Source organism: Bos javanicus, chromosome 24 (assembly GCF_032452875.1).
Source record: "Bos javanicus breed banteng chromosome 24, ARS-OSU_banteng_1.0, whole genome shotgun sequence".
NCBI classification, from domain to species: Eukaryota; Metazoa; Chordata; class Mammalia; order Artiodactyla; family Bovidae; genus Bos; species Bos javanicus.
The window spans coordinates 2,322,359-2,340,244 of record NC_083891.1 but is presented as its reverse complement, the minus strand read 5'-3'; the positions used below and the strand labels follow the sequence as shown (position 1 = coordinate 2,340,244).

General features: G+C 48.7%; 1 protein-coding gene and 1 long non-coding RNA gene across 9 annotated transcripts in view; one reads left to right on the top strand and one right to left on the bottom strand.

The window, feature by feature from the left end:
* Positions 1-17,886, bottom strand: part of MBP (myelin basic protein) — a 105,061-nt gene that overhangs the window by 65,538 nt on the left and 21,637 nt on the right. For all 4 annotated transcript variants that reach the window (XM_061399498.1, XM_061399496.1, XM_061399497.1 and 1 more), the window contains exon 2: positions 15,422-15,495. In XM_061399498.1, coding sequence (XP_061255482.1) covers positions 15,422-15,495 — 74 coding nt within the window. The remainder of the gene's footprint in view (positions 1-15,421; positions 15,496-17,886) is intronic.
* Positions 4,793-17,712, top strand: LOC133237444 (uncharacterized). 5 transcript variants are annotated; one of them, XR_009733185.1, is made up of 4 exons: positions 4,793-5,229; positions 5,641-5,908; positions 8,833-12,643; positions 16,449-17,615. It is a non-coding gene; the product is annotated as an uncharacterized LOC133237444 (long non-coding RNA). The 5 variants fall into 5 exon arrangements; XR_009733188.1 differs by adding an exon at positions 17,622-17,712 and having other exon boundaries at positions 4,794-5,908; positions 16,449-16,624; XR_009733186.1 differs by having other exon boundaries at positions 4,799-5,908; positions 8,833-9,004; positions 12,505-12,643.

The window sequence follows — 17,886 nt, the reverse complement described above, 5'->3', positions numbered from 1 at the left end:
TTCCATCAGTCTAACAGTGTAAGAATGCACTTACTTTCCCCTGTGAATTTTAGGGGAAAATACAAGCAAAACTCCCATAATCATCAAGGAGATTCATTATTCAGCAGTCTTGGCACAATGTTCGTCGTAACGGAAGCAGTTTGCTGTGCCTGCCAACATCGTGTCCAATTCCCTGGCAGCAGACCCCATCCTTTCAGTGCATCGCTGTCATTTTTAGAGATTTTCTTCTACTTGGTACAGCTACTGACACACACATGCAATTATGGAGGAAAAGCTGCCTTTTGTCAGTCCAGCCTTTCTATAAGACTGATAGTCTCAGGGTGGCAACTTTAGGAGGAATGACCCAGAGGATAAGTTGCTGATCATTATAGAAACTTCTGACAAATAACAAGAAAGCTCTGGGGGAGGGGTAAAAAAAAACCCACTACAGGCACATTTTTTAAAAGTTAAAAAGTTTACAAAAGTTCTGATTCAAACTAGAAAACACATATCAGGAGAGGAAAGGTGTTGAGACATTTAAAAAGTGACATTCTAAACTGCAAAACCAGGTAAATGTTAGACTTGGAGACATGGTCCAGTATAGATTGCTTAAAAAAAAAAAAAAAGAAGTGAGAACTGGTTTTGAGAAGTGTGCAGTACCTTAAAAAAAGACATTTCCTGAACTGCCATGACACTTGAGTGGGCATCATGGGTTTAGATTCAGGGGAAGTCTTATCTGGTTTTATTTCCTCAATTCTCTTCTCATTCACTCATCAATTCCCATGAGGATCTCGTCGCAGGAGCTGAGAATGTGAGGAATGTGAAGTCATGGGCCTCCGTGGGGAGCTCCCATGTTGTAGACAAAACTCAAAAAGAAAACCAGAGAACCATCCAGCCAGTCCCTATCAGATCAGCCCCATTTAAACTGGTCCTGGGTGGGGTGAGCCAGCTTGCTGAGTGAGCATCACGCTTACTTTTTCTGAGATACCCTAGGAAAAACGTACGGCGTGATCCACCGCACTCAGTTCCTCGGATGTTGAGCAAGGTAAGTTTCACTGGTCACTCCCCCGCCCCCATGATGCTGCCTCCGTATCTTAGGCTTGACTGATGTCACCATCTTAAACAGAAAGAAGAAAGCCGGCAGAGATTTCATTACAGGTTCAGCAGCAGCACATTCACCACACTCCACGTCCACGTTTCAGCCTCTCAGGCTTGCCTGACAGAACATAGCCTGGTTGGACCCACAGAGCTCTGGGTACCAGTCACCATCCAGCATTATAACCCTCATCAGAGAAATATCAGGGTGCCACACACATCTTTGACCTTAGTCATCATGGAAGGGGTGTTGTTTTTATTGTTTGGTCACTAAGTCGTGTCTGACTCCTTCTGACCTCATAGACTGCAGCACGCCCGGCTCCTCTGTCCTCCACTATCTCCCAGAGCTTGCTCAAATTCATGACCATTGAGTCAGTGATGCCATCCAACCATCTCACCCTCCACCACCCCCTTCTCCTATTACCTTGTCTTTCCCAGCATCAGGGTCTTTTCCAATGAGTCGGGTCTTGATTGTACCAAATCATGATTTGCACAAAAGCTAAGAACCGGGTCTCTGAGGACCATTTCTTGTACCTGAATCCAGCCCCCTCACCCCCAAGATGGGTAACTTTGGAAAACAATTGAAGTTCTCTCTACTTCATTTGCTCAAGTGTGGAAGGAACATCATAATGCAGAGGTTTCTAGCTGTGTGATTAGGAAATTCCTGTGAACTGAGGACTTTTTAAAATATTCTTGTTTCATCAGAGGAAAGGTAGAGAAGACTTCCTATAACATTGGGGTGATAATTCCCAGAGACAGAAAGAGTGATGGCAACAAGGGAGCATCTTTGCACACTGTCTTCTGCTGGGGTCACTGATCTCACACGCGCTTTCTGACATGAGCCTTCTTCCCACTCTTTTCTCCCTGGATATCGAGCCAGGGCCTCGAGCAGAGGGTGGACGCAGCTCCAGGGTCAAAGAAGGCAGAGCGTCCCTGGTGGGAATCCTGAGGGGCTGACTCACATCCCCGGAGCTGGAATGTCACCCCTCTCCAGGGTGGTCACCCTCTGACACCCCTGAGCTGCCCGTGACTCCCAGGAGCCAGTGTGGGCTTGGCCACTGGGCCAGGATCACCTGGCCAGGATCACCCAGGACACCCCCAGCCCAGGATCCTCCCAGGAAGGTGCTCTGCTGGTGGAGAGAGGAGCCTGTGGAGCTGCGACCTGCGGAGGGGGTTGGGCGGGCACCTGGGGCGGAGGCCAGGGTGCTAGCCAGGCAGGCCCAGGCTCCAGAAACACTGTGTTTTCAAGGAAAATTGAAGACTCTCTCTAAGGGAAACTCTCTCTCTCTCTGTTTCAAGAAGCAAATCATTCCTTTCACACTCAGAATAAATTGAGGCCCGGTAGGGCTGGCTGTATAAGTGTTTAGCTTCAGTTCCCATCATCTGCTCTCAGTCACTTCTCAGAGACCTCAGCTGCCAGCAGAGAGGGCAAGGGAAGCGAGGAAACCGTCCGGCCGACGACCAGTCAGCCAGGGTGGTGTGGGCTTCAGGGACCGAGTGTGGTGGGGTGGGGATCGCATCTACAGGTGTTTTCTGTGGGTGAGAAAGTCTGTGTGTTCCTTCTGGCTTCCCTGGGGGCTCAGTCAGTAAAGGATCCATCTGCAATGCAGGAGACTGGGGTTTGATCCCTGGGTTGGGAAGATCCCTTGCAGAAGGAAATGGCCACCCACTCCAGCGTTCTTGCCTGGAGAATCCCATGAACAGAGGAGCCTGGCGGGCTACAGTCCATGGGGTGCAAAGAGTTAGACTTGGCGACTAAACCACCACCATATATATGTTCCTGTTACTTAAGTCTGGTGATAAACTTTGTTTGAAACCATTAAAGTACTAAAGTACAAGCACCAGAAAAAATTATGTGTGTGTTTGTATACATGTGTGTGTCTGAGTGTGTGTGTGCCTGTGAGTATGGATGTGTAAGTGTATACTGTTTGTAAACTATTAAGAAGTATATAAAATACTTCTGATTACTCTGCACTTATTACTCAGCATTTTTGGTTTATTTCTTAAAATAAACAAGGATCATAGTCTTATTCTTGCTCTTGGCTGGATTTGGACAAGTAACAGAAGATACCAGCAAAACACTGAAAGCTTACGGGATCAAAGTAAAGAATGGGAAGAAAAATGAAAACTGCTTACTCGGGTAATAAAATGGTGCAGCTGCTGTGGGAGAGTCGGCTGGCCCCTCAGAAGCAGAGTTACTTATTTGACTCAGCACGTGCGTCCTCTGTATACACCCAGGACAAATGAAAACATATATCCAGGCAAACACACACACACACACGTTCACAGCATCACGATTCACAATCCCAACAGGTGGGAACAACCCAAATGTCCACCAACCAATGAATGGATAAGTAAAACATGCCATTTTCCTACAGTGGAATATTATTCAGTAATAAAAAGGGATGACGTACTGACACGTGCTACAACACGGATGAGCCTTGAAAACATTGTCAGTGAAAGACATGAGACACACACACACACACACGTTGTATGATTACATACATAAGACATGTCCAGAATAGACAAATCCATAGGGACTGAAAGCACATGATGGTGGCCTGGGGCTGGGGGGTGGGGGTGGGGGATGGCTAGAGTGATTAACTGGAATAGATTTATGACTAAAGGTACAAAAATGCTTCCTACTCAATACTGTGGACTCCAGAGGAAAAGAATTACGACTCTCAATGGGATGAGACTTCAAATCCAAGGCCCCTTTTCTAGATTTGTCTGGAAAACATAGGAAGAATTTTTGATAATATGACTATATGAAAAATCTAGGATTTTTAAAAGTTAAGACGCTATATGAGAAAAAAGAAAACCTATGTCCACACTAAAACTTGTCTGTGAGTTTTTGTTTTTAGTGGTTGTTATTTATAGTAGCCAAAAACGTGGAAACAACCCAACTGTCCATCAATGGATGAATGGGTACACAAAATGTGAAATATCCATACATAAGATATTATTTGACCTTAAAAACAATGACACAGGCTACAATATGGACGACCATTGAAAATGTCATACTACCTGAAAGAAGCCAGAGAGAAAAGACCACGTATTAAATGGTTACATTCAGACATTCAGACAGAATGTCCAGAGTACAGAAATCTAGAAGCAGCGATCACTTACGGCTAAAGGCCAGGAGGCTGGGGGGATGTGACATCTGAAGAGTACAATTCTTTTCTGAGGTGATGAACAGGTTCTAAAATCAACTGCTGTGAGAGTCCCATGCATCTACGACTAAACTAAAAAAATCACTGAATTGTACAGATTATACAGGTGAATTGTACGGCATGTGCATCACATCTCAATAGAGATATTTTAGAAAGTGTAAATGCTTAGTTTGCAGGCAGTTTAAGTGAAACACCAGCATCACTGAAAGGAATTCAGCACTGCACGTCTGAGGCGCTTGCGGGCCCTATTATCTTGGATTAGGAAATGATCCTTGTACTACTTACTTTTAAAGCCACCATCTCTGGAAGACCATTTAGTAGCATAATTACGATTGCAGTGTTCTGTAAATAAGCCACGCGAAGAAAGGAGCTCAGGACTTTATTTCATCACTGACTTTCAGAAGTCAGAGCAACATAAATCTTCACGAGTGTCACAGTAAAACTGTCTATCGAGGCCTGTTATATAACTGGACATTCTAACATCTATTTTCGGAATGCAAATATCCTGCTGTTTATTTCTGTAAGTCACTGCTCTATCAGCAGGTTAAGTAGAATAAGAAGGATGCCGACACAGGAAGGGCATGGGGTGGGGGGAGAGGGAAGTGGGTCTTAGTGGAGCTCTTTTACTGAAAGAGTTTGATGGTTGGGTGACTCGAAAGTTTAATTAAAATGCACTTAAAGCTAATTCACAGAAGGACATTCATTTAGCTCAAACGGATATTCTACATTACTGGAAACAGAATAAGGTAATGGAAAATTCTGACTTTCTTCATCTGAAGGTGAATTCACGTCCTTTAGTTTTGTAGAACGAAAACCTCTCCTACCTACTGTCCTGGAACTTGTTGCTCTGAGCCTGCACGTGGGTATTCAACTGCTTCCTTGATGCAGACAGGACGACAAGCAGAAGGCTAGCACTGGAAGATGCGTCTTCGCTCAAAGGACAAACACGCTGATGTACCAGGTTCCAACTATTTTTCTGAATGTAAGCCTCACCTCTCCCTCCTCTGTTTCCTCCTTCCACACAAAATGGGCATAATGACACCACGTAGTTCCTGGATTATCCTGAACACGAAATAGTCCATATGTGTCGTGACTGTAACAGAATCTGACCCTCAGCTAGTACGGTCACTGCATGACTTCATCACTACTGATTTTACTATATGCATTTTCTGTTTTTTTCCCCCACATTTTAGTAAAGGTGGAAATACAATCTTTGTAAGTAAAAATCAGGCTTTAATGTACCTGTTAATGCAATAAGATTGAGAAACAAAAGGAAGAGAGATTTCACAGACAACTTGGATTGCGCCTGTGTTCTGGTTCCCTTGCTCAAAAGGAACGCACTTGTTTTGCAAAATGGAATTGCCACTTGCCTCTGCGGTGCTTTTCTTCCTAGCTGAGTTCCGTATGCACGATCACCCAGGCGGATCCCCAAAACAGAGAACCTGCTCAGACTCGCTCCAGGAATCAGAGGAACAGTCAGGCCGAAGCTGGTTTCCACCCGATCAAGAGCAAGATGAGTCACCTGAACTTGATTAAGAAACCAAGTGCTCTCAAGAACTTGATACACACAGATGGCAGATGCCGATCACCAAGACCACTGGGATCAGTTCCTCGCTCCATCTAGAGCGTGTGCTTGACACTCTCTGCAAATGCACATTCAGGTATTTCCAGCAAAAGTAAGGGCCCCTGCAGGGTCTGAAGTTCACTACCAAGGTCAGCTTGGATGCCTCCCCCTGACCAGACTGCACCCAAGCCGACCCTGGGGTGAAGCGCCACTGACTTGCTGGCTGTGCCAGTGCCCGGGGGCCCGGGAGGTGCGGGCACAGGTGGGCTGGTCTTCATTCCCACAAGGTGTGCATTGCAGGGTGGAGGGGAGCCAGCCAGGGAAAGAGAATGAACCCAGGGGTGTGGGTGCACACCAGTTCGAGGGGCACACGATGAGTAGCTGGAAGAGGGGGTCCGCAGCAAGGGCGGAGGGTGGGGGGAGTGGCGGGTGCAGGTTGGGGGGACAGGGGCTGGGGGCCAGGCCCCGGGTGTGCTGGCAAGGACACTCTGCAGACTGAGTCTGAAAGAGGCATTATCTCACCAACACACTCAAAAACATTTTATTTTTAAATTCTGAGATGCTGTTTTTTTGTGATTTAGTGCAGCTAGGAGAAGGTCAAGAGTGAACACACACATCTGTGAATAGCCCGGGCTGCAGCCACCCTCACTCTCCAAGGGGAATTAGAGTAATTAACAACTTGCCTTATTTATTCACTCACGACTTACATTTGGTTACATATGATGTGTGCAACAGCATAATTTAGGATGCAGTAAATAAGAGACTTTGTTTTTCAAGTATCAAAAGTCACGGAAACAATAATGAAGTTTATCTACACTTCTGTGTAACCACATGAAAATTAAGTTAACGTGCATATCAAATCTCAATTAGGACTATCGTGTGTTAGACTTGTCTGAGTGCAGAGCTCGGGCTGAGCCTGAGAAGATGTTCACACAGCTGCCGATGGGTATTTTGCAGTTTGGAGGCTGGTGGACGAAAAAATGTCCCCCACCCTCACACACACACACACACACACACACACACACACAAAGATAAATTTTCATTAATGTATTCCGGTCTCTAAAATCTCTCAAATTTAAGCTTTAAAGTCACATTGCTTTAGTCATGAGTGAAAAGGACAGGAAGCATCACTTTGAAATCTGGATTTTTAGGTTTTGTTTCATTTAAAACATTGTAAGAGTGTTTGATTAATTTTTTAAAAAGCTTTTCCTTAATAACAAAGCAAGTGCAGAGTTTTTCATATGACACACTTTTCACTGTCAGAGTTGGAAATAAACTTGTCCTCAAAGATAAAATAACACGGTGGCCTTTCTGAAATTACCTGGCAGGTCGTCAGAAACAGCAGCTCGGGAGCTGCCTGTGGGCAACCCAAGTGGCGAGCCCTAAAGAGACTGGGGATTAAAACCATGTACCACCCAGGCCCTCTCTCCAGCCGGTCCACCCGGACCCCCTAAAGGAGGTGCTCAGTACACTCTCCATTCCTGGGAAATCTAACTCTTCCACCCTCTTCATGCTTGAATTCAAGTCACTAACAATTCATGAAATCTTATCTGCAGTGCCATGCTTGCAACTATGTTCTCAATCCAATGCAAACCCCAAACCAAACCTGAACACGATTTTCAGGTCAAGTGTATCCATCTTGAGCTCAAATACTTCCCCAACTTAAAAGAAAACAAACGATTCACTGATGTCAGCATTGCCTCAGCTTGTTCTGCGCTGCGTGTCTGATGACGGGCCAATGTCTCTGGCCTCCTCGCCCCCTCCCGTCAGTTCTCAGAAATGATTCAGTGTCACAGACGCAGTAACACAGGAGTCAGGGGCCAGGACAGGGAGGGAAGGAACGCGGAAGGAATGCCTGTGAGACCAGCTGTAAACAAGACGGTCAACAGGTGCGTCGTAGGTCACTGGGCTCCCGACCCTGTGTGATCAGCTGCTGGGGGCCCAAGAACTTGACTGTGAGAAGAGAAGGCTCATGGCAGGCTGGGGGGTTGGGGCTGAACGGCGGGCTGCTCTGCTGTAGTTTCATCCAGAGGACAGGTTTATTGTCACGTTGTTTATAGTTAATGACGGGTGTTCAATGTGTCACTTTTCTTAATAGTTTTCCAGTTTCTTTTCCATTTAGGCGTGTGTGTGTCTGTGTGTGTCTGTGTGTGTGTGTGTGTGTGTGTTGAGGGCAGGGCAAGGTGGAGGAGGTGCAATACAGAATCTATGATCCATCTCAGAAATGTCTGACAAAGTGTCACTTCTACTGAACCACTCTTGTGGCCCAAAGTCAGCTCTTTGCAAATTTGTTCGTGGTTTCTGATAAAAACTAAGTTTGCTCAACCCTAATAAGCCCTATGGTAGGGTGACAGGACACAAAAGATGTGCACTGCAGGGGACTCCACGCCCCTGGGGTTTTAAGCCCTAAACCCTCAGCTGGGGGCCTCAGGTCCCCTCAGGGCCCTTGCTTAGCAGGTGAGCAGAGAAGGTCCGTCTAGTCAAGGCTATGGTTTTTCCAGTGGTCATGTATGGATGTGAGAGTTGGGCTATAAACAAAGCTGAGCGCAGAAGAATTGATGCTTTTGAACTGTGGTGTTGGAGAAGACTCTTGAGAGTCCCTTGGACTGCAAGGAGATCCAACCAGTTTATCCTAAAAGAGATCAGTCCTAGGTGTTCACTGGAAGGACTGACGCTGAAGCTGAAACTCCAGTCCTTTGGCCACCTCATGCGAAGAGCTGACTCATTAGAAAAGCCCTTGATTCTGGGAAAGATTGAGGGCAGGAGGAGAAGGGGACGACAGAGGATGAGAGGGGCCCTGGGCAGGGGTCCACGAGGCCATCCTGGGAGGGGCGGGGCTGGCCTGGGGCCGAGTGAGGGTGGAGTGCAGCCAGGTGGGGTCATGAATCAGGGCTGCTAAGCTGCCTCCTTCGGGTTTATGCTCCCCGGGGCACCACCTCGTCACTGCCTCATTATTTTTATGAGGGCTGTTGAGGGGGCGGTTTGCTTGCTAATGACACCCGTGTCTCACTCCTCACTCAGGTCTGTTTGTGAGGCCCATGGCTGCTCGACTGACAAAGGTGTACATGTTCTGAGCTTTTCAGAGGCAACAAAATGCTCCCTCACAGTCCTTACAAATCAGAATCAAGCATAGGCTTGTGCTCGGCACCCAAGACTGTGACAACAGACTGTCTTCAATCCCCTTGGAGAGCAGGTGGGTGCTGACCCCGCATGTCTGGGGCCCGGCTGTTAAGTGAGAGCTCAGGAAGTCTCGGCAAGGCTGTGCTCTCCTGCTGCTGAGAAGGGCTGCCTCTCAAACGTGACGTTCACCACCCTCCTCGGGGACACCGCTGTCCCTCGGGGCCCAGAGGACAGCTGGGAGCCTACACCCCCTTCAGAGGCGGCCCTGGGTCCTTCAGTGCTGATTTCACAAGCTTAGCCTGGACCAGGTCTTTCATTTTATACTCCTGTGGTCCCTCCTCAAGTCAGATACAGATCCCATGCTGATTTCTCCACGACTTGAATCAGAGACTATTGATCACTTACAGATTTTGGAAGGCCTCCTTGAAAGGGCGCGTTTTCTACATGATTTTATTTCTCTTTTCAAGAGCTCACTGAAGTTCTAGCACCAAGCAAGTCAGGCGGTCAGGCTTCTACAGGAAGTGCAGGAAACGCAGAAGCAGTTAGACTCATGGATGCTGTTTGCCATGTGTGACTCCCAGTCCTGCAGCAGGCGGCCCCCTTGGGCGGGAACGGGGAACCCTCACGGCCGAGGTCCGCGGCTGGAGCTCACGGCGCTGACCTCTGCAGCTGTTGGTACTTATGAGGGTGTGTTTTCAGAGGACTTTACCTTCTGAACTCCATATTCACTGCTGTATGAAATCGTATGACTTTGAGAGAGGCCCTGGTGTTTGTCATTGACAAGAAGGAGCTGATGTGAGTCTGCCAGGTTCTGGGGACGCTGGAACTAAGGGTAGGTGTGTCAAGCACAGTGGGACCACACTGCCCCTTGAGACATGCGGATCTTAAAATCTAAGTCCTTTCAACATCAGTAACATTAAAGATTTGGTTCTTGGGTTGTACCAACCACATTTCATGTGCTTCTCAGCCTGCGTGTCACGTGACTGCCTGCCGGGTGGCTGGGGTGCAGGGCAGCAGCTCCTGCAGGTCTGCACAGCGAGGAACCAACGCGAGGCAGCTACTGGACAGCGCGCTGTCTGCCCACCGGGAGGTGGTTTGTGAAGTGAAGTGTTGGTCGCTCAGTCATGTCTGACTCTTTGCAACCCCATGGACTGTAGCCCGCCAGGCTCCTCTCTCCATGGGATTCTCCAGGCAGGAATACTGGAGTGGATAGCCACTCTCTTCTCCAGGGGATCCTTCCAATCCAGAGATTGAACCTGGGTCTCCCGCATTGCTGGCAGACTCTTAACCATGTGAGCCACCAGGAAAGCCTGGAAGGTGGTTTAATGCTCCACCGTTGAGGTGAAGGGGGATTCTTGATAGGTGCACGTGTGTGTGTGACACAGATGGGCATACCAATGGAGACAGAGGGAGACAGACAGACAGACGAAGGACTCTGGGACTGTTGAAGACAGATTCGAGTGCAACTGTGCCCGCATCTCACAGTCTAAGGCTTTACTAGACGCTGACCAGGTGTTTCCACATATCTGAGTATCAGACTAGACTGGTGAATGTCTTCAGGGAAATACTTTCTATTTTTCTGCCCTCTAAATTTTAAAACATCTCTTATTTAGCTTAGTAACTACTTGAGATTTCCAAAAATAATTATTCAATTCTCACCTAAGACAATAGAATTACCCGAATACGGGTCTGACAGTCGCCAACACAGAGCAATGACTCCCTGCTCAAAGGCACGGCAGCCTATCATGTGGGTCTGGGCGACCCGACCAGATAGAAGACAGTCTTAGCAAACCCGCTTCCTGTGCTGTGCAGTAGTCATGGCGACGGTGGTCGGTTCAGGAGGAACCACAGGAGGAAGCCTGACGTGGGGATAAAGCACCCTGGCTTTGGGGTTTAAAGGCCCCACTTGTGCTGTCTTCGGGGCAGGCGGCGGGGAGGATATCCTGCCCTGGGGATGGGACCCTCAGGTGAACAGTGTCGGTCTGGAGCTGGCAGTGTGGGCGGGAGGAGCACTGGATCCCCCCAAGAGCAGCACCGGGAGGGGCAAGGACACACACATCCTCGAGCGGAGCCTCAGGGCTCTTAGTTTCCGTGTGGGTGGAGAAAGGACGGCAGGGACCCAGCAGCAAGTGACAGCTTCAAGTAGAAAGCTTCTTCCTCTGGAGGCCAGGTTGGCAAGTACGGGGCCTCCTGCATCAGAGAGACCACTGACGGCACCCCACACTTGGGGCAAGATGATGCTGGATCACGGTTCTGTAGAGGAATACACTGAGGCACAAACCCCCAGGGGCAGAAGCCCGTCCCACAGCGCGGATGTCAGCCGGTTTGCAGGAAAGGTATTTTCCTGGCAAATCTACATTTTCATCTCCGCGGTGGGGAGGGCTGAGCTGCTTGGTGCTCCTGTATGTATTTGCAAACTCCACCTCTCACTTCTCAGAGTGGTGCTGGCACAGCATCCCAGGGGCTCATCAGACAGTGGGGTTTGGTGATTAAATACCGAATGGCTTCCCCAGGGCTATGATTATCCCTGGAGGGGCGGCCAGCATGCTCTGGGCTTGGAGGAACAGCTCAAAGAGCTAATCAGTTTAACTGGAAACACAAAACAGACTAACCAGTTACTCCCTGCTGTAAAATTCCGACAGGCATCTGAATTCCGCAATTGCTCTCGACCTTGTTTCTCAGCATGGTATCTTTTTTCTTAAGTTGATTAAATGGAAAAATCCAGAAACATGGCTGGGCACCTTTGGGGAACTTTTGTGTGCCAGATACCACTGCCAGGAATAGTAAGGAGGTCCCACAGGTGAAGAGCAGGCTTTCAAAATTATTATTGTTAGATTTTCCAGAGTTGGAATGGATCAACAATTGATTTCATCATTTTGGAAAATGTGTGGGAATGCCAGATAAAGTGCTCTTTATTTCTCACATTTCCTGGTTATAATGCTTCTAACTGGGCCTCCCTGGTGGCTCAGGGGTAAAGAATCCACCTGCCAACTCAGGAGACTCAGGTTTGATCCCTGGGTTGGGAAGATCCCCTGGAGGAGGAAATGGCAACCCACTGCAGTATTCTTGCCTGGGAAATCCCATGAACAGAGGAACCTGGCAGGCTGCATTCCATGGGGTCACAAGAGCTGGACACGACTTAGCAACTGAAGAACAACAATGCTCGTAAACTAGAGAACAGCCTCACTAGCTTCATATGAGAAAAAGACATAATGAGATCTTAGAGCTCCTTCTTCAAGTTGATCCCCACGTGGACTGGGGTTAATTCCAAAAAGAAAGTTAAACAAAGCTTAAGACCCACGGGGGAGAGACTGCCTGCGGTCAGAGCAACCCTGGATGGGATGGCAGAGCAGCCTCAGGGACTAGCCCGGACCTGAGCACCAGTGGGCTCTGCAGAGGGTCAAGCGGGCTGGCTCTGATTGCGCCCGTTCCCCAGGGCCCAGAGGGGCCCCGGGCTGCCCGGCCCAGCCTTCCCAAGGGGTAGATGGTGCTATTTTTAGCTTGAGGAACTGGTTTTTCCTCCTGGAGTCTCTGCAGGCAGGGCCGCTGAGAACTGTGTGTCCCCGGGGACAGGTCACCGGCTGAGTACTTCCCCAGTTCTGCCAAACGACCTTGTAAATACGCTCCGCCCGAGAAAGAGCCGATGAGTTAGCGAAGGGGGCTTTCTGGAAACCAAGTCCCGCAGGACATGCAGGAAAACAAGGACCCCAAGGTGAGTAGGTGGCCTTCCTGCCTGAAGGCCTCTGGTCCCCCTGGAGGACGGGTCTCCCCCCGCCAGCCTCACTCTGCTCCTGACGGGCCAGGAGGGTGCTCACAGCCACCTCGCTGCTGGAGGGGAGCCTGCCACACGCGGACACGTGAGGCTGGAACAGGGAGAGAAAGGCCGGAGCCCCTTCCCTCATGAGCTCCTCCCTGCATCCTGGTGCAGCTTCATCAGGAGAGAGGAGCCAGTGAGCCAAGAGTGGGGTGCCACGGGGAGGAGCCTGGGGGCAGAGGTTGCGTGCTCCTGGCAGGGAGCCCCCGGGGGTGGCGGTGGGTGCCTGGTATGGGACGGGGTCGCCACACGGAGCCCCTGCCTCCCGTGCCCAGCACAGGCCTGCAGGCCACGAAGGCAGCCTGCGGGGGCCTGTGGACGTGGGGCTGATGGTGGAGGCGACGCGGTGGGGAGAGGGGGCGGCAAAGAAGCCAGAGCTGGGAGGATGCATGGGCTGACTCTCCTTGCAGCCCCCTGCCTGCTAACGGGTCAACAACTGCTCCCAGGACAAGCTCTCATCGGTCCATTGTCTTGTAAGTGAAAAGAAAGCCTCCCAGAATGACTGCAGAAACATGCAGGATGGTAAACAGCAGGGCATGAGCACGTGTAATCTTTTCTGTTCTAAGCTGAAATGCTAAGTAACAGCACAGACCACTCCCTAAAAGGCTTCAGACATTTTCTATCAAGTTACAAAAAATTAAAAGAAGAGTCATGTACAGATGTGAGAGCTGGACCATAAAGAAAGCTGAGCACCAAAGAATTGATGTTTTCGAACTGTGGTGTCGGAGAAGACTCTTAGAGTCCCTTGGACAGCAAGGAGATCCAACCAGTCCATTCCAAAGGAAATCAGTCCTGAATACTCACTGGAAGGAATGATGTTAAAGCTCCCAACATTTTGGCCACCTGATGCAAAGAGCCAATTCGTTGGAAAAGACCCCGATGCTGGGAAAGAGTGAAGGCAGGAGGAGAAGGGGACGACAGAGGATGAAATGGTTGGATGGCATCACCGACTCAATGGACATGAGTTTGAGTAAGCTCTGGGAGATGGTGAAGGACAGGGAAGACTGGTGTGCTGCAGTCTGTGGGGTCGCAAAGAGTCCAACCTGACTTAGCGACTGAACAACAGCAAAGAAGAGGACTGTTCCATGTAACAGCGTCCCATAGAAGCCATTGGTCTAAAACGACTGAATTTTTTTTTTTTTTAAATTATCAGAATGTTAAAATTTAGCTTTCAGATAACAAAAGCCTAAGTTTGGGCTCTCCTGTTGGTCAGAAATCTGACTTTGGTAAAAATTAAACCAATGAGAAGGATGTTTTGGTGTTTTACAATGTCCAACAACAGGAAAGGAACTGCAAGCCACAGAGGTTTTTAGAAGCAGACTTGCAAATCAGTTGCTCTGAGCCTTAAAATACCAGGTGTTAACAGGATGGGGCTCTCTTGAGAAGAGCTGCTTTTCCACTTTCACTCTCAGCGGGGCCTCTGTGCTCCTGGGGCAGACACCGCCCAGACCCATCTTCACAGTAACTGAACATTCAGAGTCACCACATCTTCACAGGGAGAGCATCAGTAAGGCAGTTCTCGCGCGAGTTACACGAAATACCAGGAGTCCCCAGTCGGTATCCACTCCGACCGTTTACACACTGAGAACACGGGTCCTGCTTTCAGCAGGGAGGGGAGAATCCCAAACCAACAACACTGTAGAAACATAAACCCCTTCTAGTTGCCTTGGGCCTGAAATCATTAGAAAGAAACACCATGACATTGTTTTAGATAAAGCAATGTTTTCTCTCAAGTGTTTGAAACACTTTATAAAATATGAACAAAAATAGTTATGTAATCACGTATTTACATGCATGCTGCTGCTACTGCTGCTAAGTCGCTTCAGTCGTGTCCGACTCTGTGCGACCCCAGAGACGGCATGGCATGGACGCAAATTATGGAAAATTACCCACTCGGCTGATACAGAAATGTTTGAGTCCAAATATAGATCAGAGAAGCAACCATGGCAGAAAGTTCATTATTCTTAAGTGAAACCTGACTACACACCCTTGGCAAAGAGGGCTGGGGGTTGCAGCATGACGTAACTCAATCCAGTGGACGTTTATGAAGCGCTTCTGTGCGCATGCGGGTCCATCCTCAGCATCATGGCGTTCTGTGAACTGTCCCTAGTCTTGAGTTAAAGGACCAAAGACATGGGAGAATTAACCTTTCCCTCCTACAAAGGAGGGGGAAGCACACACACATCAGGACTATTTCCTCATACTCTGAAATGGTTCCTCAGTGGATAGAGGTGCCCTGGTGATGGGTCATCGGTTTGAGGGGCTCAGTCACTCTGGGGACCACACAGGGAAACCAATGCCTGTGGAATGAGGTGGAGAACGGGAAATCTGAGCCTAAAAATCCACAGAGGATTCATTCTGAGTCGCTGGAGGGATTCCAACGGTTTTTACTTGCATTTTTTCCTGTTTGTTCTCCTGCATCTTCCAAACACCCTAAACAACAGTGTGGAAAGGGACGTGGGGGCAGGTGCCACCGGACGACCAGCCACAGTGAGACCGCAGTGGGCCTGGCGTCCTGGCCCAGGAATTCGGGTCTTGGTCTGTGTGCAGGACTAGCATTCTCAGACCTAGAAGTTTCCAGGGAAGGAGGGTAACAAGCCAGTGGCTTTAGGGGAAAACCCTGGCGGCCACAGGGCGTATGAGCACCTGAAGGATTGGGAGTGGCTCACTCCTTACCTTATTGCCCTTCTCGGCACCGAAGTCCCGCTTCCCTGCATGGTTCCCCATCCTGAGCCTCGAGTCTTCAGATGCTGAAAGAAAAGAGAGGCCGTTAGCCTTGGAACTGGTACTTTCAGAGTTTCCAACATGGTTTTTCAATCAGAACAACAATCCCGTTCCGAATGCGACATCTGTTTCTGAAGAGAGAAAACGAAAGCCCCCAAACTCAAGGGGCACCTGAAGTCTCCGAGAGAGCATTGCTGTCTTCTAATCCCTGGCAAAAATCCAGACCCAGATTCTGTGTAGGGACAACGCACGGTTCAGCAAGTTTCCTTGTCCAGGAAGATCAGCCCATCTCTAGTGCGCTCACAGACCGTGTGCAAGTCCAGACCAACAGAGTCACACTTCACGCCCGATGATGTAAGGAGACGGACAGACGTGGGGAGGAGCTGCGGACGCTCCACAGACACCCATAGGATGCTTGCGGCTTTGAGAATCCTGCGAGCCTGGAAACAGCAGACCCGACCAAGGGCCACTTATCAGACAAGCACCCCAAGGATCTGCAGAATTTGCAGGAAGATACTGCTGCTGCTGTTGCTTCAGTCGTGTCTGACCCTGTGCGACCCCATAGACGGCAGCCCACCAGGCTCCCCTATCCCTGGGATTCTCCAGGCAAGAACACTGGAGTGGGTTGCCATTTCCTTCTCCAATGCATGAAAGTGAAAAGTGAAAGTAAAGTCGCTCAGTCGTGTCCGACTCCTAGCGACCCTATGGACTGCAGCCCACCAGGCTCCTCCATCCATGGGATTTTCCAGGCAAGAGTACTGGAGTGGGGTGCCATTGACAAAACTGGAACGGCTTCAGTGCAGAAACCAAGGGGTTTCCAATGCCCATGGATAAAGATTTGCCCAAGCAAATTCTAGAGGACATGTACATAATTTCAAGAAGCAAGCTGCAAATGCAAGAGTTTGGGTCCCGTTAATGTGCACCTTAAAAACAGAAGTTTCATAAACATTCTTGAAAAACATCTGCTTTTCTTTTCCAGGTACTTGCAACCTCAAATGAAGCAGCACAAAAATACAGCACAGGAAGAGCTGGCAGGCAGCTGAGTTTTCTCTGAAAGGATACCTGGACCAGAAAGTCTTGGCTCTACCCTATCTGACAGGGGTCTCTGCAAACCTGTGTACAGGGGCTCTGTGAGAGGGCTGCCAGGACACGCAGGTGAGCAAGGAAGGCTGATGGAGACAGTCATGAAGCCTAGCAGCAAAACCTGGGTCATCCTTTCCTTGATTTCCTGTGCTTGTTTGGTACCCAGACAGGGGCATCTCCACTAGCCCCTGATCCAAGCCTTGCAAAGCCCCCTTTGTTCAGGACCCCCACAGCTGTCTGCCCCCCATGTACTTCTCTTCACCACTACAGACCACCTAAAATGGAGCCACCACAGATTCCAAACCAAAAGCACCTAACACATATATTGTAAAAATTTCAGATAAATCATATCTTCTCCAAGTCTGGTGGGTTTCTGCTTATTGTTCCTGAGAATGCTTTATAAGCAGCAAGAGACTTGAAAGGTTGTTAGCTGCTATGGTTGGTTTTCCTTCTAAGGTCCTGAGTTAACCAAAAACCAAAATGAAATAAGTATACAAAAAACCCTGGAGAGTGTAGCTTTCCTATATCCCCCTAGCTGGCCAGTGGTAAAATTAGTACTCAAATTAGATACCTGAATGAGCTTCGATGCTCGCTCAGGCAGTTCTTGGTATCAAACTCCAATGATATTTCTTTGTCTGGTTCTTGAATTTTCCTTTAGAAAATGTGGAGGTTAAAATACATCAAAGTACAGAAAGGAGAGGGAATCTTAGGTTTTCTACAAATAATGACTTCTTCATTTAGAAATCTGATTGATGGGGGCTTGGTTGAATCATCTAGGATCTCAAAGACATTGAGTTTCAACCTTGAAACCCAACAGTCCACATTCAGAGGCGACACGATTCATCAAATCAACATCAACCAGAAACAACATGAAATGAAGGTCACAGCTTTGGAACATGAAAAGAACGCACACAGACCTCACCCACCAATCCCTGTGCTGCAAAAGCAAACACTTGCCTTGAAACTTGGAAGATAAAGTTGTATTAAAAAAAAAAAAAAAAGCGCATGTGCCTCATTTGTATTTTCTTGCCCAGACTTTTGCAGCAAATGTACTGTTTTTCTCCCCCAGAAAGGTACTCAACTGAAGAATTCAGCAAAACTCATTCCACACAGGTCCCTCATCCTGCTCGCATCCCTGGACCTGCAGGAACCACGAGGACCACTTGCACCATCACCTTAGACCTGTCACCTGGCTCAGGTGACCAGTGTTGACCATTGCAAAGTTCAATCATCATGTTGCTTTGTTCAGTCGCTAAGTTGTGTCTGACCCTTTGGGACCCCATGGACTGCAGCCCACCAGGCTTCCCTGTCCCTCACCATCTCAAACTTTTGAG